We start from the raw sequence: 17,051 nt of genomic DNA, 5'->3' as shown, positions 1-17,051 counted from the left end.
CAGGGGAAACCAAGTTGAGAGAACACTGCGTGTGTTTCTGCTCCGTGTAGAGACTTGCTGAGTCACTTTGTGTCCTTAGATACAGGGGGTCAGGAACTTACCGTGCACACGTGGAGGGGGTGGTCCCTTTCTGCCAGTCATAACTTGCCAGACACGCTTCAGAAGAGAGCTTCTCATTAATGACGGCTGGACCTTGAGAAAAGTTTAAGTTGCATTTAGGATACTATTTAGGATGAGTTACGATGTATTCTTAAGAACAAGTTCTGCCTCATAGCTTTTATAAAAGTTTCGATGGTTACCCAGCGTTAAGTATTATCTCGGCTATGTGGGTAACACAGCTATCCACTTTATTCCCTGAGGGTTTTGGACTCATTTAGGGGTTTCAACCTAAAGTTGTAGGCCTTGTAAAGAACCCTGAATGTGGGCTGGTAGGTACCTGACCTCACAGTCTGCTGATGGCTTTGCATTTGAACGCTGCTTGTCGTGGAAGACAGAGAAAGGCCTCCTGCCTTGTGGACAAAATGGATTATCAGACAGGCCTGAAAGCTTATCACTTCCAGCCTTGTCTCTCTGCTTCATGCATTAGGACTGTAATAAGATTTTTAGCTAAGCTGGATGCCCTAACTAAAGTGAGTGTATCTCCCTGTGATTCCCCCGTCCTTCCTTTACAAATGACTGGCGTCCAGTGAACTAAAATCTCTAAAGGAACATTGGGAGAGGCTCATGCTATGCCTGTATTTGGCTGCGCTACTTTTCACTGCACCTTAGAAGTCAGAGCTCCCATCCACTGGGCAGTTAATCGGTTTTCTTCCAGCTCTGAAATCTTGCCCCCCTCCCCTTTTAAATGAATTGCTTTGCTTCCAGTACATTTAAAGGGAGTGAACTTTTTTTCGTGTAATATAACATCAAAGCCATTAAATACTACAAAGTTGTTTTCCCACAGTGATGGCTGATTTCTAGAATTGACATGGAATAAGATGTCCAAATCCTCATCTACGTGAAAGGAAATTATTCTTAAGGGGAATGGTCTCAAATTTAGCTCTTCAGGCTTGTGAAATTTGGCTCCATCTTCTGTTCTCAAGTGTTACTTCTTCCTTTTGTGTTTTCGTTCATTTGGTCATTCAGCACTTCTTAATGCCTACTATGTGCATGCCACTGTGATAACAGTGATACAGGTGAACATTTAATGAGCATCCTGTAATGTGTAACATTGACTGTGTGCTAGACACTGTTGTGAGCACTTAGATTAGTTCCTTTCATGCTCATAGCAGCCTTGTAGATAGCTGCTATTTTTATCCACATTTTATAGAAGAGGAAACTGAGGCACAGCAAGGTTAAGTGAATTGGCCAGGGTCCCACCATCAGTAAGTGATAGAATTGGATTTGAACCCAGCTCCAGAGCTCTGCTCTTGTCCTGCCTCCCACCAGCGAGTGGAGTGAAGGTTTATCTTCTAGCGATTATCATGGAGGCAGTGGGGCTCTGCAGGATGCTGTGGGCACCTGTTGTCAAGTCTCATCGTCGAGGAGGTGGCGGCTGTCAGACGCATCATCCAAGGGCAGCATGTTGGGTAGCTTGCTCTTAGCTCCCCAGGCATAAGTGGTTAGTTTTTTCTTGCATCCCCATGTAATTTCACTTGTATTCATGACATCTGTCCCCATCTGTCTCAGGGTATACTTGTTAACATGTTTTATCTTCCCAAGCAGATGATCCCCTTCTTGAGAGTTTTTTTATTCATTTTTTGATTACTCCCTCTTCTACCCCAGTGTCTTTCACATCGAAGGTTTTCAAAGCCAGCTTGATGAATGAATGAAACTTGTCACCTGTACTTTCCTGGTTATTCAGTAATCTCTGGACAAATCTCTTGGACAAATGACAGAGCTGCCAGGCTCCCTCCCTGGGCCCCCTCCCTCCTCCTGTGCTCTCACCAGAAGCAACTCCTAGGTGTGCCCCACTTGACGTCTCTTCATGCATTGTTGTCTTGGATTTTTTGCATTGCATGTTTGTGCAAGGTGGTGATTATGCTTGTACTGAACTTTAGCTGTCTTAATTTTGAAAGAGACTTTTGTTTCTAGTTATTTAATGGGTGAGATTTTACAGGATTCTAGATCTGGTATGCTCTTTTTGGGAGTTCTAGGGTAAAAGATGTCCTTGACTCACATAAAAGAAGAGAAGTAAAATATTCTTTTAAAATTGGCTATTAATTAAAGAATAAGAACAGAATAGCAGGCCTTGCTGGGTAAGATGATGATGACAATGATGATAATGATGATACCTGCATTTATTAAACTCGTACCACATGCCAGGCACTATACTAGGTACTTCTCCATGGATTATCTTATTTACACTTCATGGCAATTTATGAGGTGGGTATTGTTATTATTATCCACCTTTTACCAGAATTTAGAGATGTTAAATAATGTGTATTAGCAAGCAAGTGAGGAATCCAGAATTCAAACTCAAGTAGTAACCACTGCACTCTACTGGGAGGGATTGTCTTTGGAAATGAGAGATATGTTATCATCCCAAGGAAGAAGAGTCCAAGCCAGATGCTGGGATTACTGGTATCTTTCAAGGCTGAGTCATACATATGGGTCTCAATTAGATCACAGGTGTTCTAGCAGAGGGCACACCACCAGAAGCATGTACATGGCTTCATGCTTAAATACCATAGAGTCCTTATGGTAGGGGCACATAGAATAATGGAAGGGAATGGAGTTCACATATATTGATGACTTATTATATGCCAGGCTCTGTGCTAGGGATGTTATATTAGCTCATTTAACTTTCACAATAATCCTGTGTAATTGGTTTTTCTGTAGATGAAGAAACCAAGGCCCAAAGTAAAGTCTTGGATACAAATCTATGCCTTTCTGTATCCAAAGCCAGTACTAATTTTCTACACAAGGTTAGTCTAGACCTCACTGGCCACCAACCACCTGACTGACTTGGGATGCTTCATTTAAATTTACTGTGTCTGAGTTTCCTTATCTCTACAAATGAATAGATTGATCATCTTTTCATGTGCTTATTGCCCATTTGCATATCTTCTTTGGAAAAATGTATATTCAGATCCTTTGCCCATTTTTTAATTGGGTTATTTATCTTTGTATTATTGAGTTGTAAGAGTTCTTTATATATTCTGAATACTAATCCCTTATCAGATATATGTTTTGCAAATATTTTCTCCTGTTCTGTGGGTTGTTTTTTCACTGACTTGATATTGTTTACAGCACAAAATTTTTAATTTTGATATAGTCTAGTTTATTTGTATTTTCTTTTGTTGCCTGTGCTTTTGGTATCTTGTCTAAGAAAGCATTATCTAAGCCAAGGTCACAAAGATTTACTTCTGTGTTTTCTTCTAAGAGTTTTATAGTTTTAACTCTTACATTTAGATCTAGGATCCATTTTGAGTTAATTTTTTTGTGGGGTGTGAGGTGGGGGTTCAGCTTCTTTTTTTGCTTGTGGATACCCAGTAGTCCCAGCACCATTTGTTGAAAAGACTATTCTTTCCCATTGATATAATTAGTTATTAGGAAAATACAAGTCAAAACCACAGTGAGACACCACTTTAGACCAGCTTGATTGGCCATAAAACAAAACAAAACAAAAATCTGGAAAATAACAAATGTTTGCAAGGATGAGGAGAAATTTGAACCCTCATACATTGCTGGTGGGAATTGAAAACAGCACAGTCACTTTGGAAACAGTGTAACAGTTTCTTAAAAATGTTATACAAAGAGTTTCCACATAATCCAGCAATTCTACCACTAGGTATCTACATACCCAAGAGAAATGAAAAGATACTTACACACAAAAACTTGTGCACAAATTCATAGTAGCATTATTCATAATAGCCAAAGGGTAGAAACACCCAAATGTCCATCAACTGATAAATGGATAAATAAATGTGGTAGATCCATACAATGGAATATTATTTTAAAATACAAAGGAATGAAGTACTGATACAACATGGATGAACCTTGAAAATATTTGCTAAGTGAAAGAAACTAGTCACAAAAGATCACATATTATGTGATTCCATTTATATGAAAGATTTGGAATAGACAAATCTGTAGAGATAAAAAGTAGATTGGGGGGCCAGCCTGGTGGCGCAGTGGTTAAGTTCCAGTGCTCCGCTTCAGCAGCTCAGGGTTCGCAGGCTCGGATCCCAGGCATGGACCTACGCAATGCTTATCAAGCCATGCTGTGGCAGGTGTCCCACATATAAAGTAAAGGAAGATGAGCATGGATGTTAGCCCAGGGCCAATGTTCCTTGCAAAAAGAGGAGGATTGGCAACAGATGTTAGCTCAGGGCTAATCTTCCTCAGCAAGAAAAAAAGTAGATGGTGGTTTCCGTGGGATGGGAGTACATGCTAATGGGTGCAAGGTTTCTTTTGGGGGGGGGGGTGTCCTAAAATTAGATTATGGTGATGGTTGCACAACTCTGTGTATATACTAAAAAACAGTGAATTGTACACTTTAAATGGGTCAATTGTATAACGTGAATTGTCTCAATAAAGCTGTTTAAAAATTGGTAGGTTGGATTAGAGGAAGGCCAAGATTCCCTTTTTAACTCGTAGATTCTTTAGATCCTTGATTCTTCAGTCTTGAAGGTTACACAGTATGGTTCCAAGCTGGATTTGACCTCAAATATGTAATGCTTTTCTTTCTGCTTTTAATTACATTTGGAAAGGTCTCTTGTTCAGTGTTCCACAATGTGTTTTAATCAGTATTTTGTTCCATTACTTGATTTCCTTAATTATTTTGATTCTATAATAGTAGGACTGGCAATTAAGCCAAGTTTTATTTTATGCAGGATTGTCCTTATGAGACGATGATCAACATCTATGTGTATTTGTTGGATCTAAGGCCTAGGATTTTCACCTAACATACAGGAGACACATTTTGACTTGCCTCATTTTGGAATGAAACATATAAGCAAAGAAAGTGGGCCAGTATAAAAGGAAAATTTCTGCTTGCTTCTTATTGTAATAGTTCTTAAATTTTTGAATACTCTCAGGAGTGTGAAAATCAAGGGTAATTTGGGATCTGGGTTACAGTGTTGATATAAATGTTTTATATTTTTCAAGAAATAAGCATCAGTAGTATTAAAATGTGACATTTAAAATGCTTCTGATTTTTGGCTGGTTTTGATCATTAGTATGTGCTCATGGGGATAATATATCTGTAAGATGAATATGGGCTTTATTAAGGAAAACCAAATGTTATTTAACCCAGGAGTTTTTTGTCTTCCTTCCTTCCTTCTTTCTCGCTCCTTTCTTTCCTCTTTCTTTCTTGTTTTGTGCCATTGTTAATTTGATGGCTTTCAGAAAATTACACTGCAGTGGGATGAGGATTTCTGGAACCATTGCTATCTGATCTGACCTCCGTGTACCTTAGTTTTCTCTAAAGTGAGCGTTAGTAACCTGTCCTGTCCAGCTCCTGGGGCTGTGGTTAGCAACAACTTAGATAATAGTGGCATTACAAATGGAAGAAAAACAATTAGGATTATAATTAGCACAATTAATTCAGTAATTGACTTGATATTACTTGACTTACGGTACAGAAGATAAAAGCTATACAGTTACAAACCTCTAGAGGTTTATGATTTATTTTGGGGAAAGCAAAGATATGGAATATACAAATACCTACAAAATAATATGGAACATTTTATCTTATTAGCTTTTAGCCAGGAGTACTGCTCACGTGGTTATTGCCACCCAGCTCACCAAAATCTTGACTTGAGTGGTTAGGTCAAAGCAAAGATCTATGTAGAAAAATAACTAAAGCGTTTCGTCAATTTAGAATTTTATGAAAATGATAAAGATTTGTTGTTAATGGCTGAATCCTTACTCTAATGGGAAATACACAATGGCTTTATAAAGGATATACTGTAGGATTAATGTCAATGTCCCATTCCTCCTCTTAATGAACTACTGATCTCCCTTCACCATGGTGGTCCCACAGAATGTTTTTTTCAAAGTGGGGTTCCTTTTGTTGTTCTTCTTCTTTGTTGTCCAAGTTGTTCATGACCCCTGCAGGGTAGTCTGCCCTCATATATTTGCTCCTGGCGGAAAACTGTACAACAACCCAGAGAAATCTCTGTTTCTCTGCCATGAGTGCTCTGTTATTGTGGTCATTCTGGTAGATTTGTTCTCTTGCCTTCTACTCTGGTGGTTACATTCTCCATCAGCCATGGTCATGAAAGTAGGGTTTCAAAAACATCCTTAGCAAGATAAGTAACTTCCTCCTTAGAACTGGAACTGAAATTAGGTCCACACATTTGCACACAATCGTGCACTTCCTGTGTAAAGCCACGAAACACCCCTCCCCCAGACTGTTTTACCCCTAACGCCTCTCGTTTGGACCATAAAAGAATGTGCACCATGCACTGGGTCTGCAAGGGTCCAGTGCAGAATGACTTATTTCTGGCATGGAATACTTGGAAAGTTTTCATAGCAAAGATAGGATTTGAACTGAACTTTTAATGATGAGTAGGATTTTGATAAAAAGAGATTGTGGAGGAGAGAAAATAGGGGATGGGGAGTAAAGAAATGTAAAAGAAATTTCTTTATCCAAAGTAAAGAAATGGAGACAAGAATCCACCAGGTGAGTGTGTTTAGTTCTTATGAAGAAGTAATGGGCAAATTTCGAGAGACTCTGTATTAGCTATATATAGACATACACACACACAAACACACGCACGCACACACACACACAGGAAAGCTGATGGTATAAGTTCCAATCCAAAACTTGGCAGGCTTGAGACCCGAGAAGAGCCTATGTTTCTGTCCGAGTCTGAAGACCAGAAAACACTAATGTCCCAGTTCAGTCAGGCAGAATGAGTTCCCTCTTCTCAGCCTTTTTGTTCTGTTCAGGTCTTCAGTTGGTTGGATGAGCCCACTCACGTGAGGGAGGGCAATGCTTAACTCAGTCTACTGAATCAAATGTTAATCTCCTCCAGAAACATACTCACAGACACGTTCAGAATAGTGTTTGGCCAAATGTCTGGGCACCCCGTGGCCCAGTAAAGTTGACACATAAAATTAACCATCACAGACGTATATCAATGGAGTAAAATCAGTGGAAGCTTCATTGCAGAGGGTTAAGAAAAACAGAATAATGCAAAATGACATGGATAATTAGAAAAACACTATGACGTTTGTTATTTCTTAAGTTCATGTAATGGGCTTAATCATTTGGTTTAATTTTTAGAAAAAGTGTTATTTTTTGACTCGTCTTTCAGATGTTAAATATGGGATAACTTTTTTTTCCTGCCTCTTTTTTTTGAACTCTCAAACAGTATTAACACAGGGTGTTTCTCCCAGATCATTCTACTTGGGCTTAAATTGAAATACTAAGAAACTTTGACCTTTAAAAGTGATATATCATAAACTTCATGTTTTTTTAAATAAAAATGTAAAATGGTAACCATCTCCTTATTTAAAGTGAAATGTCCTGTCCCGTAGTTTCTTGTGTTTTTCCCTACAGAAATCATATCCTATAATATCTCCCAGCTAAATTGACATCCATTTCTATATCCAAGGTTTATAACTTGAGGGGTTTGTGTCTTTGGGATCAGATTGGGTGTTTGAGTATGAGAATGCTCCAAATACCCAACTTTGATGACCAAGGCAAGTAGCAGTTATGGTTATGAGGATAGATTTCTAGAAGAGAACAAATATTTGTACAGTGACAGTTACCAGAGTCAGCCTATTTGAGGATTCTTGTTTATCAGACCCTAATAGCCTCTGTGGCCTCAGAAGTTGCCCCAGTGATGACAGACTGGTTTCAATTCCACATGAAGCTGATGGCCACACTTGCTAGGGTCAGGTTCATCTCAATGAGTAAAATGCAATTAATATTTGGAGGTCTCGAGTGAATCCCAAAAGCCTCTTAGCAGGATAAGTTCTGCACTTTCTTTGAAAAATATATTTTTCATCAATTTGACCATGACATTGGTTATTTTTGTGGCACATCTCTTTAATTGCTTTGAAACAACTGGTGCCTCTTTCTGGTGGTTACCTAGTTTAATGACCTCAAATTACATAGCCATTCAGGTAGACATGGAATTAAACTCTAAATTTATAAATAGCACGTGGTTTTTAGAGAATCTCTTGCTGATTTTTAAAGGGGTGAAAAGGTGTTAGATCAGAAAATAACCCACAGAAGTACACACAGAAGGCGGAGGCACAGACTCTTTCAGGGCCGTGTGCTGTGAGAACGCGAGAATAGAGCAGAGGTTGGTTTTGTGACTGTATTTCTGAGTAACATGCTAGACTCATGGAATCTTGAAGGAATTGACCAAGTATGGAGCTGGTCTGTGCCTTTTATTTTTAAACAGTTGTCTTCGTGAACTACATTGAATCTTTTTAAAAAAATATAATATGCTTTTTAAAAATTTCATGAGAGTGACTTCTACTCTACCTAAAATGGGCCGATCTGGGTATCCCCATTCTCAGTCTTCTGTAGTGATGTGCTGGTAAATGCTTAACAACCAGCTCTCCAGGGGAGGTGTGGAGAAGGGCTGATTTGTAGCATTTGCCATTTTCTGGGGTGTAAATTCTCCCACCATAGCCGATTTCAGGCTGCCAGCATCACCATCGGCCAGCTCCTGGAATACTTTAAAATTTCACAATCAGTGATCATGAGCTAGTACAAGCCATTCCCAGCACATCACTGGTTCTCCTATTATATTTCCAACAGCTAAATACCACCACTCCCAACACAGAGACTATCTCTCCTTTAGCTAACATTTTACATCTCAAGTGTTGGGGATATTGTACTTATTCCCATCTACTAACCAATCAGCTATTTCTAGAACTCTAGCTCAAGTACCATAGATTCCTCTTTTCTCTCCTAGCAACTTTAGATTTCTCGTCATAGCAGTTTAACAAAATAACTTTCTGTAACTTTTTTGTGACTGATATAGATGTCATGAAATATTTGGGACCACTCCTTCAAATGAACCAAGTGGTATAAAATGTTAGCACAACCATTTTTTACTTATAATAAACTATATCATTCAGCCTTTTTCATCTCTACTATTTGCAACATAAATAATATAGAGAAAATCTGTTTTGGAAATAATATAGACAAAGTAATAGCATGTTTATTCCTTATAATTGGGGAAATACTAGGGAGAGAGCCAGGAGCTGAGAAGAGATTTATATTTTAGAAGGGAGAGAATGTGTGAGTAAATACAATCCTTATGAAAATTAAAGTAGATGAGGGGCTGGCCTGGTGGTGTAGCAGTTAAGTTCGCACGCTCAGCTTCAGCAGCCCGGAGTTTGCTGCTTCAGATGCTGGGCGCAGACCTGTGCACCGCTCATCAAGCCATGCTGAGGCAGCATCCCACATAGAGCAACTAGAAGGATGTACAACTATGGCATGCAACTATCTACTGGGGCTTTGGGGAGAAAAAAGGAAAAAGGAGGAAGATTGGCAACAAATGTTAGCTTAGGGCCAATCTTCCTCAAAAAAAAAAAAAAGACCTATCTGCTATTTAAAAACAAATTAAAGCAGATGACAGTTAACTTTTTTTGAGCATTTCTAAGACTTTGTGGAGTTGAGAAGCCAGATGTTAGAACAGATTCAATACACGGTGCTTCTAACTTATAGGTTGTTTTTCTTTCATGGTTTCCATAGCTCTTTAGAGAAGGAAAGATAGAAGATCTGATGCTCTGTCTTTCTGTAGCGTAGATACAAGTGCTTTTTGTTTTATTTTGTTTACGTGGGCTTTTAGTATGGATTCCTGGTTTGGCCAAATGTTAACTGGAAACCGTTTCAAACTTCTGTAACTTAGACTTGTTGAGCCTGAAGTTGGTATTGCTTCGCAAATATTGATGGCTCTTTCTTTTCTTAAAATAATAGAAGCTGAAAAAAAAAAAGAAAGAAAGAAAGAATTGTGTAAAGACAGAAGTGTATTTTGTTTGGCCTCACTAAAATACCACTTGGCTCCAACCAGCCCATATTTCCTGACTCTGACCATGCCCCGGAGCAGTGAAAGGGTAGAAGTTTTTAAAACGAGATTTGAGTTTGTGTATTTGCATTCCTTTCAGTTTTTGACTATCTTGTTAGTCTTAATTTGTCCAGCACCGTGAGGCTTGAGTGAATTTCCTTAATGAAATTTAACAGTAGGGAATGTGTGTTGTTCAAAATTTGTTTTGCTAGTGGCTAATCTGAAAAAGACTCATTTTTTGATACAATTGCTTTTTTCGTGTAGTCTACATTCTCAGGGTGCTGTTTATACAGGCAGTATTTATTAATACATGTTAGATACTTTCATAAATAAAGGCAGGCTGTTCAAGAATGATGACATAAAAAGTGACCCAAATTAAAAAAAAAAAGGCCTAGGTCAACTTCATTCCTGGCTTGAACTCGTTAGGCTGTCCTGTGGGAAAGTGATCCACTTTTCTGACATAATTGATTTGTGCGTCACAAATAGAAATGGCAAGCCTAAAATTTGCTTGGTAATTTTTCCATGCTTTCCTCTCCGTTTTAAAGTAGAATACATTTTTCACAACTCACCTATGACCTGAGTAGTCCCCCTTTACGTGGACAAAGCAAAGCACCAAGGAAACTTGTCCAGGCTCACACGTGGGCGGAGCAGAGACAAACGCAGGCTGAGGAACATGTCTGTGCTGCGTTCTGTTGGCACTCTAGCTGGGCAGTTTTGATAGAGGTCTTAACTGAGACCTTTCTGCCCAAGTGCTTGGCAGACTTCAAAAGCATGTATAAAGAATATACATGTTCCACTGGATTCTGAAACTGAACCCCTTGTGGGACACAAATAGCCCCTGTTCCCCACTCACAGCCATGCCTCCAGCCTGTTAGCGATGCGAATTGTGCCAAGTATGTACAGTTTGCTGTCTGGCACCAGTAAAAAGTGGTACCAGCCTTTTGCGTGTTGAAGCAGAATGAGTGGCTGTCATTGTCAGCCTAATTCAATAAATTCTTAAATGCTTTTCTAAAATCAAGTACTACGTGAGGTGTGAGAGGAGTGGTAAGAACATAAAAAGGAAGAGATAGGAGGCAGAAAGCAGAAACGAAAAAAAAAAGATGGGGGGCCGGCCCTGTGGTTCTGCACACTCCGCTTTGGTGGCCCAGGTTCAGTTCCCAGGCACGAACCTACACCAGTCATTGATGGCCATGCTGTGGTGGTGACCCACATACAAAATAGAAGAAGACTGGCACAGATGTTAGCTCAGGGCGAATCTTCCTCAACAAAAAAAAAAGAAAAGAAAGAAAGAAGGTATATGAAAAGGAGAGAGAGGGGAAAGAGGGACTCCTCATTGGGCTTTGGAATCAGATAGAAAGATGAGTTCAAATCCCAGCTTTATATGTTCCCAACTATGCATTTCACTTAACTCAGTTTTAAAAACTGTTACCCAACTGTATTAAAGGTGAATAATAATGAGATACCTTTATTTATCAAATAATGAAAACCCTAATTTATGGTGGTTGCTGGCTTATCTATTCTCCTGTGCTTTTAATTTGAGAAAGACTGTTTCCTCTGCAGTGCTGAGACTTCAGTGTCTCAATTAGGATTTGGTTGGCTACATTGTGACAGAGACCCATACAAAGTTTAATACACAAGATTTTCTTCTCTCACATAAAGAAGTTCAGAGGTAGGCAGTCTAGGGCCTTTAAGGTGGCTCCTCAAGTTATGAGAGCCCTGCCTCCTTCCAGCTTTTGCTTAGCCGTCGTTCATCTTTATGGTCCAGTATGGCTGCTGGAGCTCCGGTAATTACATCCTTGTTTCAGGGAGCAGAATGAACGAAGGACAACAGGAGGGCTTGACCTTGTTAAAATCTCCTTCTAAAGGAGTTTTCCAGAAATACCATGTGACACTTTGCTTACATCTCCTTGGTCAGAGCTTATTGTGGGCCACACATGCCCTCAAGGAGCCTGGGAACTCTAGTTTCACTGGTTCTCCATTTTTTTGAGCCTTGTGTATGGACTGTAGTGAGAAACATTGTGATCCTTAGAAAAATGTCTTAGAAGTTAAAACTGTTATTATTAGTAATAATAATAGTAACTCACATTTAAGGGGTCACAGGCACTATGTTCAAAAGTTCATATGAACCATCTCGTTTAACCTTCCTTTGATGTAGGTATTATTATCCCCATTTAACAGAAAAGAAATTGCAGTTTAAACAAGTTAAGTAGTTTGCCCAAGATGACATCGCTAGTAAGTGGTGGAGCTTAGAGCTCAGAACCAGGCTTGTCGTCTTCTAGATCCCAAGCATTTGATCACTGCTTTGTCTTCCACTGCTCACGTTTTAACTTGGTTGCTTATTCATATCTACAGTGGGATGTTTTAAAATCTTCTCTCCTATTTGTGGTTTTATAGTCTTTAGCTCTCTACCCTTTTTACCAAACACATCTCTCTCTCTCACACACACACACACACACACACACACACACACCCCTCTCATTTATTTTTTTTCAAATCTTTAAGTATTTTTATGCTTATATAAAAGAATGCGACTGTTAATACTTGATTAATTCGTTGTGAGTTGTCTGTCTGTATTTTGGGCAAGAGTCTGCATATTAGAGTATTTGGCAGTTTATTATGTACCGAGCACCCTGTTGCTCCCAGCTCTAAAAGCTATTGGGGATAACAGGGTAAGAAAGAGTCCCTACCCTCAAGGCAGTTAGAGTATAATTCTTTCGAGAATAGGTTTTAGACAAGCCTCTTAACATCAAATTATGCTATGACACTACGTGTCAGTCACAGCTGACCTCGATGTACACACCCATTTGCCCTTGTAATTACACAAGCATCGTGGTTACCTCTAAATGACCACCCATCCCTTCAACACATTCCTAAGAAATTAGATAGAGTAAGTAGGCAATTCTGTGTTAGTACTCTTTGTATTTTTCCCTTAAACAACATGGCTTATTATTGTTGTTTCAGTAATAAAAAGCTTAATCTTTATTTTTGTAAAGAAGATGTGGAGTTGATTGTAATACCTATTAATTTGAAATATTCATTTGTAAAAATAATTGAATTCCTACTTTATGACATTTTGAATAGTGGCAGAAATAATGTACAAGTGTGTTAGAAGCCCAAATCAAAGGGGGACCCGTGTGACATTTGGGACCAGAGCCTGCCAATACCAGCCTGTGTAGGGTTTATCACTGGTGGACTTTTTGACAAGATCAGAGAAGAAAGATGTTCCACCTGACAGGTTAGGAAAAAGGGAGCATTACCCAGGGATGTGGGGCTGACAACACCGTCTCCTACAAGACTTCCATTTAATCCAGTCTTTGTACCTGGAAATCAGATATTGAGAGAAGGGACTGGCTAGGATTCTCATTCTGTCCATTTCTCTGCTTTGTTTTCTAGTGCATCTATTGCTTAAAGTTATTTCTTTACAAGAAAGTCATTTTTTTTTTCTATTTGGGGGCTACCCACAAGTTATTTTGCCCTGTTTCCTGGTTATGTATATACAGAAACATTTTGTTTCATAATGGGAAGGTGATTTTTTTATAGGCATAAATGTACTGTCTTCCCCTGGGATTTGCCTAGATGTGTTCATTGCTAGCCTGTAACGTACTTTGTTACCTGAGCTGCATCAGTTCGAGAAGTCAGTTCTTCCTTGCTTAGGTTATTTGGCACACTCTGTCATGTGTCCGGCCTCTTGATTTATAGGTAATGAGTCTCCTGGCTCTCCTAATAGTCCTTTTCATCTTTGATGACCTAATTAACTTTATCTGATCAGGGAAAACTGACAGTTCCTGCTTGTCCTTGCGATAATAGGCTTCATTATTACCTTGAGTGAATTTTACTTTGAAAACTTATACCATTTTGCTCCTAATGATAATGATAAATAGCACTTGTGTGGAGCTTTAGACTTAAACAAACCAAAAGAATAAAATGGCCTTTCTGCATTGTATGCAGGCCTTACTGCAGCGCTGAGGGAGATGGTGTCTGCTCATTCATGATTTCATGTCACCAGGGACTCTGCAATAACACGATGGACGTGGTTTCCTCCCTCCGCTCACATCATGGGGGAGAAATGTTTATTATGAATGAGGGAGACATGTTTTTATAAGAAATCTATAGCTCAGAGGACTTAAGTGGCTTGCCCCCAAAGTCATTGTGTTTGATAGAATTTGGGTGGATGTGTGATTGATGACTAAACTGGAAAGGTAAGTGGGAAGGAGATTTTAAAGTCTTGGAAAACTGATCAAAGAGTTGGAATGTTTTTTCTGTAGATACTGGGTAGCCAGTAGAGGCTTCAGATTGGAGCGGTGATATAATCAAAACGTTTAGAAAGAATATTCTGATAGTGAGATGCTAATTAAATGAATAAGGCTGTAGAGATGTGGAACAACTGAGAAACTACTAATGCTTATATGCATAAGAGAAAGCCCTGAAATAGTGAGATGGTAGTCAGACTGGGATGGGACATACAGAGGAGACACTACAATGGGCAGATGGGGAGGACTTGGGGCTGACCTGCGTAGCAGAAGGAAAAGAGAAGGAGAAGTCAATGATGTTTGAAGTTTCAGGTGGTAAGAACTTCATAATAACCAGGGATAGCGGTAAGAGCTTAGAGAGCATCAGTTAAGAGAACTTCAAATATCCATTCATATGGCTTCTTTCTAAGATCCTATCTTTGATGACTATCCCTTAGAGTATTTCCTAAAACCAGGAATAATGTTCCTTCCTGCTCTCTTCATTCTGGATCCAGTCTAAGCATGGCTTTCCCTATTTTGGTTTGTCTTGAGGGAGTAAGGGAAAATTCCCCCAAAGATTTAAAACTATGAGAAAATGGAGCTAAGATCATTACTGAGAAGTGGGTCTTTTTTGGAATGTGTGAAATGGTAGGTCAGCTAAGACAGGTGTGTGGTGTGTGTTGACTACTGATTGAGTGGACTGTTTCCTAGGCGTTTTTTGTCGACCACAACTCCCGTACCACCACTTTCATCGATCCCCGGCTCCCCCTGCAGAGCAGTAGACCCACCAGCGCACTGGTTCATCGGCAACACCTGACGCGGCAGCGCAGCCACAGCGCCGGCGAGGTGAGTCCTGTGGGGGCCTTGGGGACTGGCCTGCTGGGGGAGAGAAGCCACAGGGATGCGGCGGTTTGTGGAGTCCTGCTGGCTGTTATTATTTTTTGGTTTTGTTTTTCTAGTTTGATTTACAGATTATCATTTGGAGGCTGAAAAGTGTTGGAATGTTGGCAAGGCTTCTCCGGAAATACATGGAGCCTAAATGACAAATTTAAAAAGTAGGATATATGAGGAAAGTTGAAGAAATTAGAGATTTTTTTAAATTCAAAGGGTGATGAGGGAGAATTCATAATGTAATAAAATGGTCAAGAGAGGATGATGAGCCGTTTTGCACACCTAAGGGCCGCTGAATTTGTAGGAAGAAATGAATGTAATTTTTAGTGTGCTAAAATTCGGTTAAATATAGGGAAGTTTCTCAAGTGAGGGTTGCTGGATTAGATTTAAATCTTTGGCCAAAGGTGTGGGGCTGTGATAACTTCACTAATATTTTTTAAAATTCGGATATATCTGAGAGCTGATTTATGTAGTCTAAGTGCCCACAGAAAATGGGCAGAATTAAGAATCACTAAACTCTACTGTGTTCTCCTTTGCTAGTTCGCAGTGTCCCGTGGTAACCACATGAGGGCTCCCTGATAGGCTAACCAAAGAAAAGAAAAGAAAAAAGAATTGCTTCCTGTTTCCTTTTTTCTTTAGCAGCTTATATAAATAAAAGGAATGTGTTACGTCAAATTTTTTCTCCTTAATACGGGCTTATGCTTTGAATGTATATCATTGCTCGATCCACATTGTTTCTAAAAATTCCCTTAGATAAATAGAATTAAGATTCTTTTCCTGCATGCCTTTTCCACGTCTATGTGCATATCATATTTTCAGTATTATATTGTAGGTCAAATATTTTCGTAGCTTCTATTACAAGAAAAAATTATGAATGCAATAAATAACGATTTGATTCATCAAAATTCCACTCTTGGAATTTCCCCTCATTATTTACATACTTGCTCTAGTGCATCATGTGTGTTTGCTGGTTCTAAGTGCAGACATAGAAGAGTATACAAGAGAAGCTCATATAAAAATGATATATAAATCTATTGCAGGATGAAGTATGCCCCAAAATATTTATGTTTTATGAGTAGCTAATAAATCTTTACCTTGCTGTCGTTGAAATCATTAGTGGTGAACTGGATGCTGCTAACAGCATTCATCTTAACAGCAGAACGGACCTCTCACCTTTGGACCGCGTGCGTGATATGTAGCATGATTAGGGCCCTGCCTGACTTTGCCACATGGCCAGTGCCCTTTAGCCGCTTGCCTTATCTTGACTTCTCAGTATGAAGCTGCTATTTGGTCTGGTCAGGACTACCTGCATGAGATTAATAGCTATACTTCTACTTTCTTTCAACCCCTCTGCCTCAGAACTTGAATTCTTTTCATGGTCTAGTAGTCGCCTGTTGTGGGAGAGGGACCTAAGGTACACATTAAAATTTGGATGAAGCTTTCTCTTCCTATTGATGGACACTGAGCAGTAGAACAGAGATAACCCCATGAAGACTCAGCATTCGGTCCCAGTGTTGTTAGACCTTTGAGGAGAATGTGCTCTCTGGCCTAGCTGTTGGACGCATACACATCCTGCAGCATGACGCACATTCATCAGGGCTTGCCCACTGTCTGGCAGTGTGGTTTGAAGAAGTGGGGTGTCAAGGAGAAGACCTTTGGCTGTTCTGGGAAATGACGACACATGGCCACCTACTGACGGCAGAGAAAGTTATGTTGGTGTATTGAAATGATGAGTTCTGGGCCTGACAAACAAGGTGTAGTTAATGATTGAATCTCCCCCAAGAGTGGCTGACTTCATCCCTCAAAGGCGATAACTCAAGAAAAGCAGTGTGAGAAACTTCCAGTTACATACACAAGTCTTTCCAGCCGCTCTCTTCTACTTATTTAGCAAATATTCCAGGTAGTAGAAATTTTGGATGGAAGATCCAACAAATTAATACTTACCAAACACCTGCAGTGTGGAAACATG

The 17,051-nt window shown here is 39.5% G+C and overlaps 1 protein-coding gene across 5 annotated transcripts in view; it reads left to right on the top strand.

Annotated features, from left to right (window-relative positions):
- The window catches only part of HECW2 (HECT, C2 and WW domain containing E3 ubiquitin protein ligase 2), a 367,339-nt gene that overhangs the window by 279,024 nt on the left and 71,264 nt on the right, over positions 1–17,051 (top strand). For all 5 annotated transcript variants that reach the window (XM_058549472.1, XM_058549475.1, XM_058549473.1 and 2 more), the window contains one exon: positions 14,903–15,037. In XM_058549472.1, the coding sequence (XP_058405455.1) occupies positions 14,903–15,037 (135 nt within the window). The remainder of the gene's footprint in view (positions 1–14,902; positions 15,038–17,051) is intronic.

Source organism: Diceros bicornis, chromosome 10 (genome assembly GCF_020826845.1).
Source record: "Diceros bicornis minor isolate mBicDic1 chromosome 10, mDicBic1.mat.cur, whole genome shotgun sequence".
Lineage (NCBI taxonomy): Eukaryota > Metazoa > Chordata > Mammalia > Perissodactyla > Rhinocerotidae > Diceros > Diceros bicornis.
The sequence above is the reverse complement of the archived record's forward strand: the minus strand, read 5'-3'. Positions and strand labels throughout refer to the sequence as shown.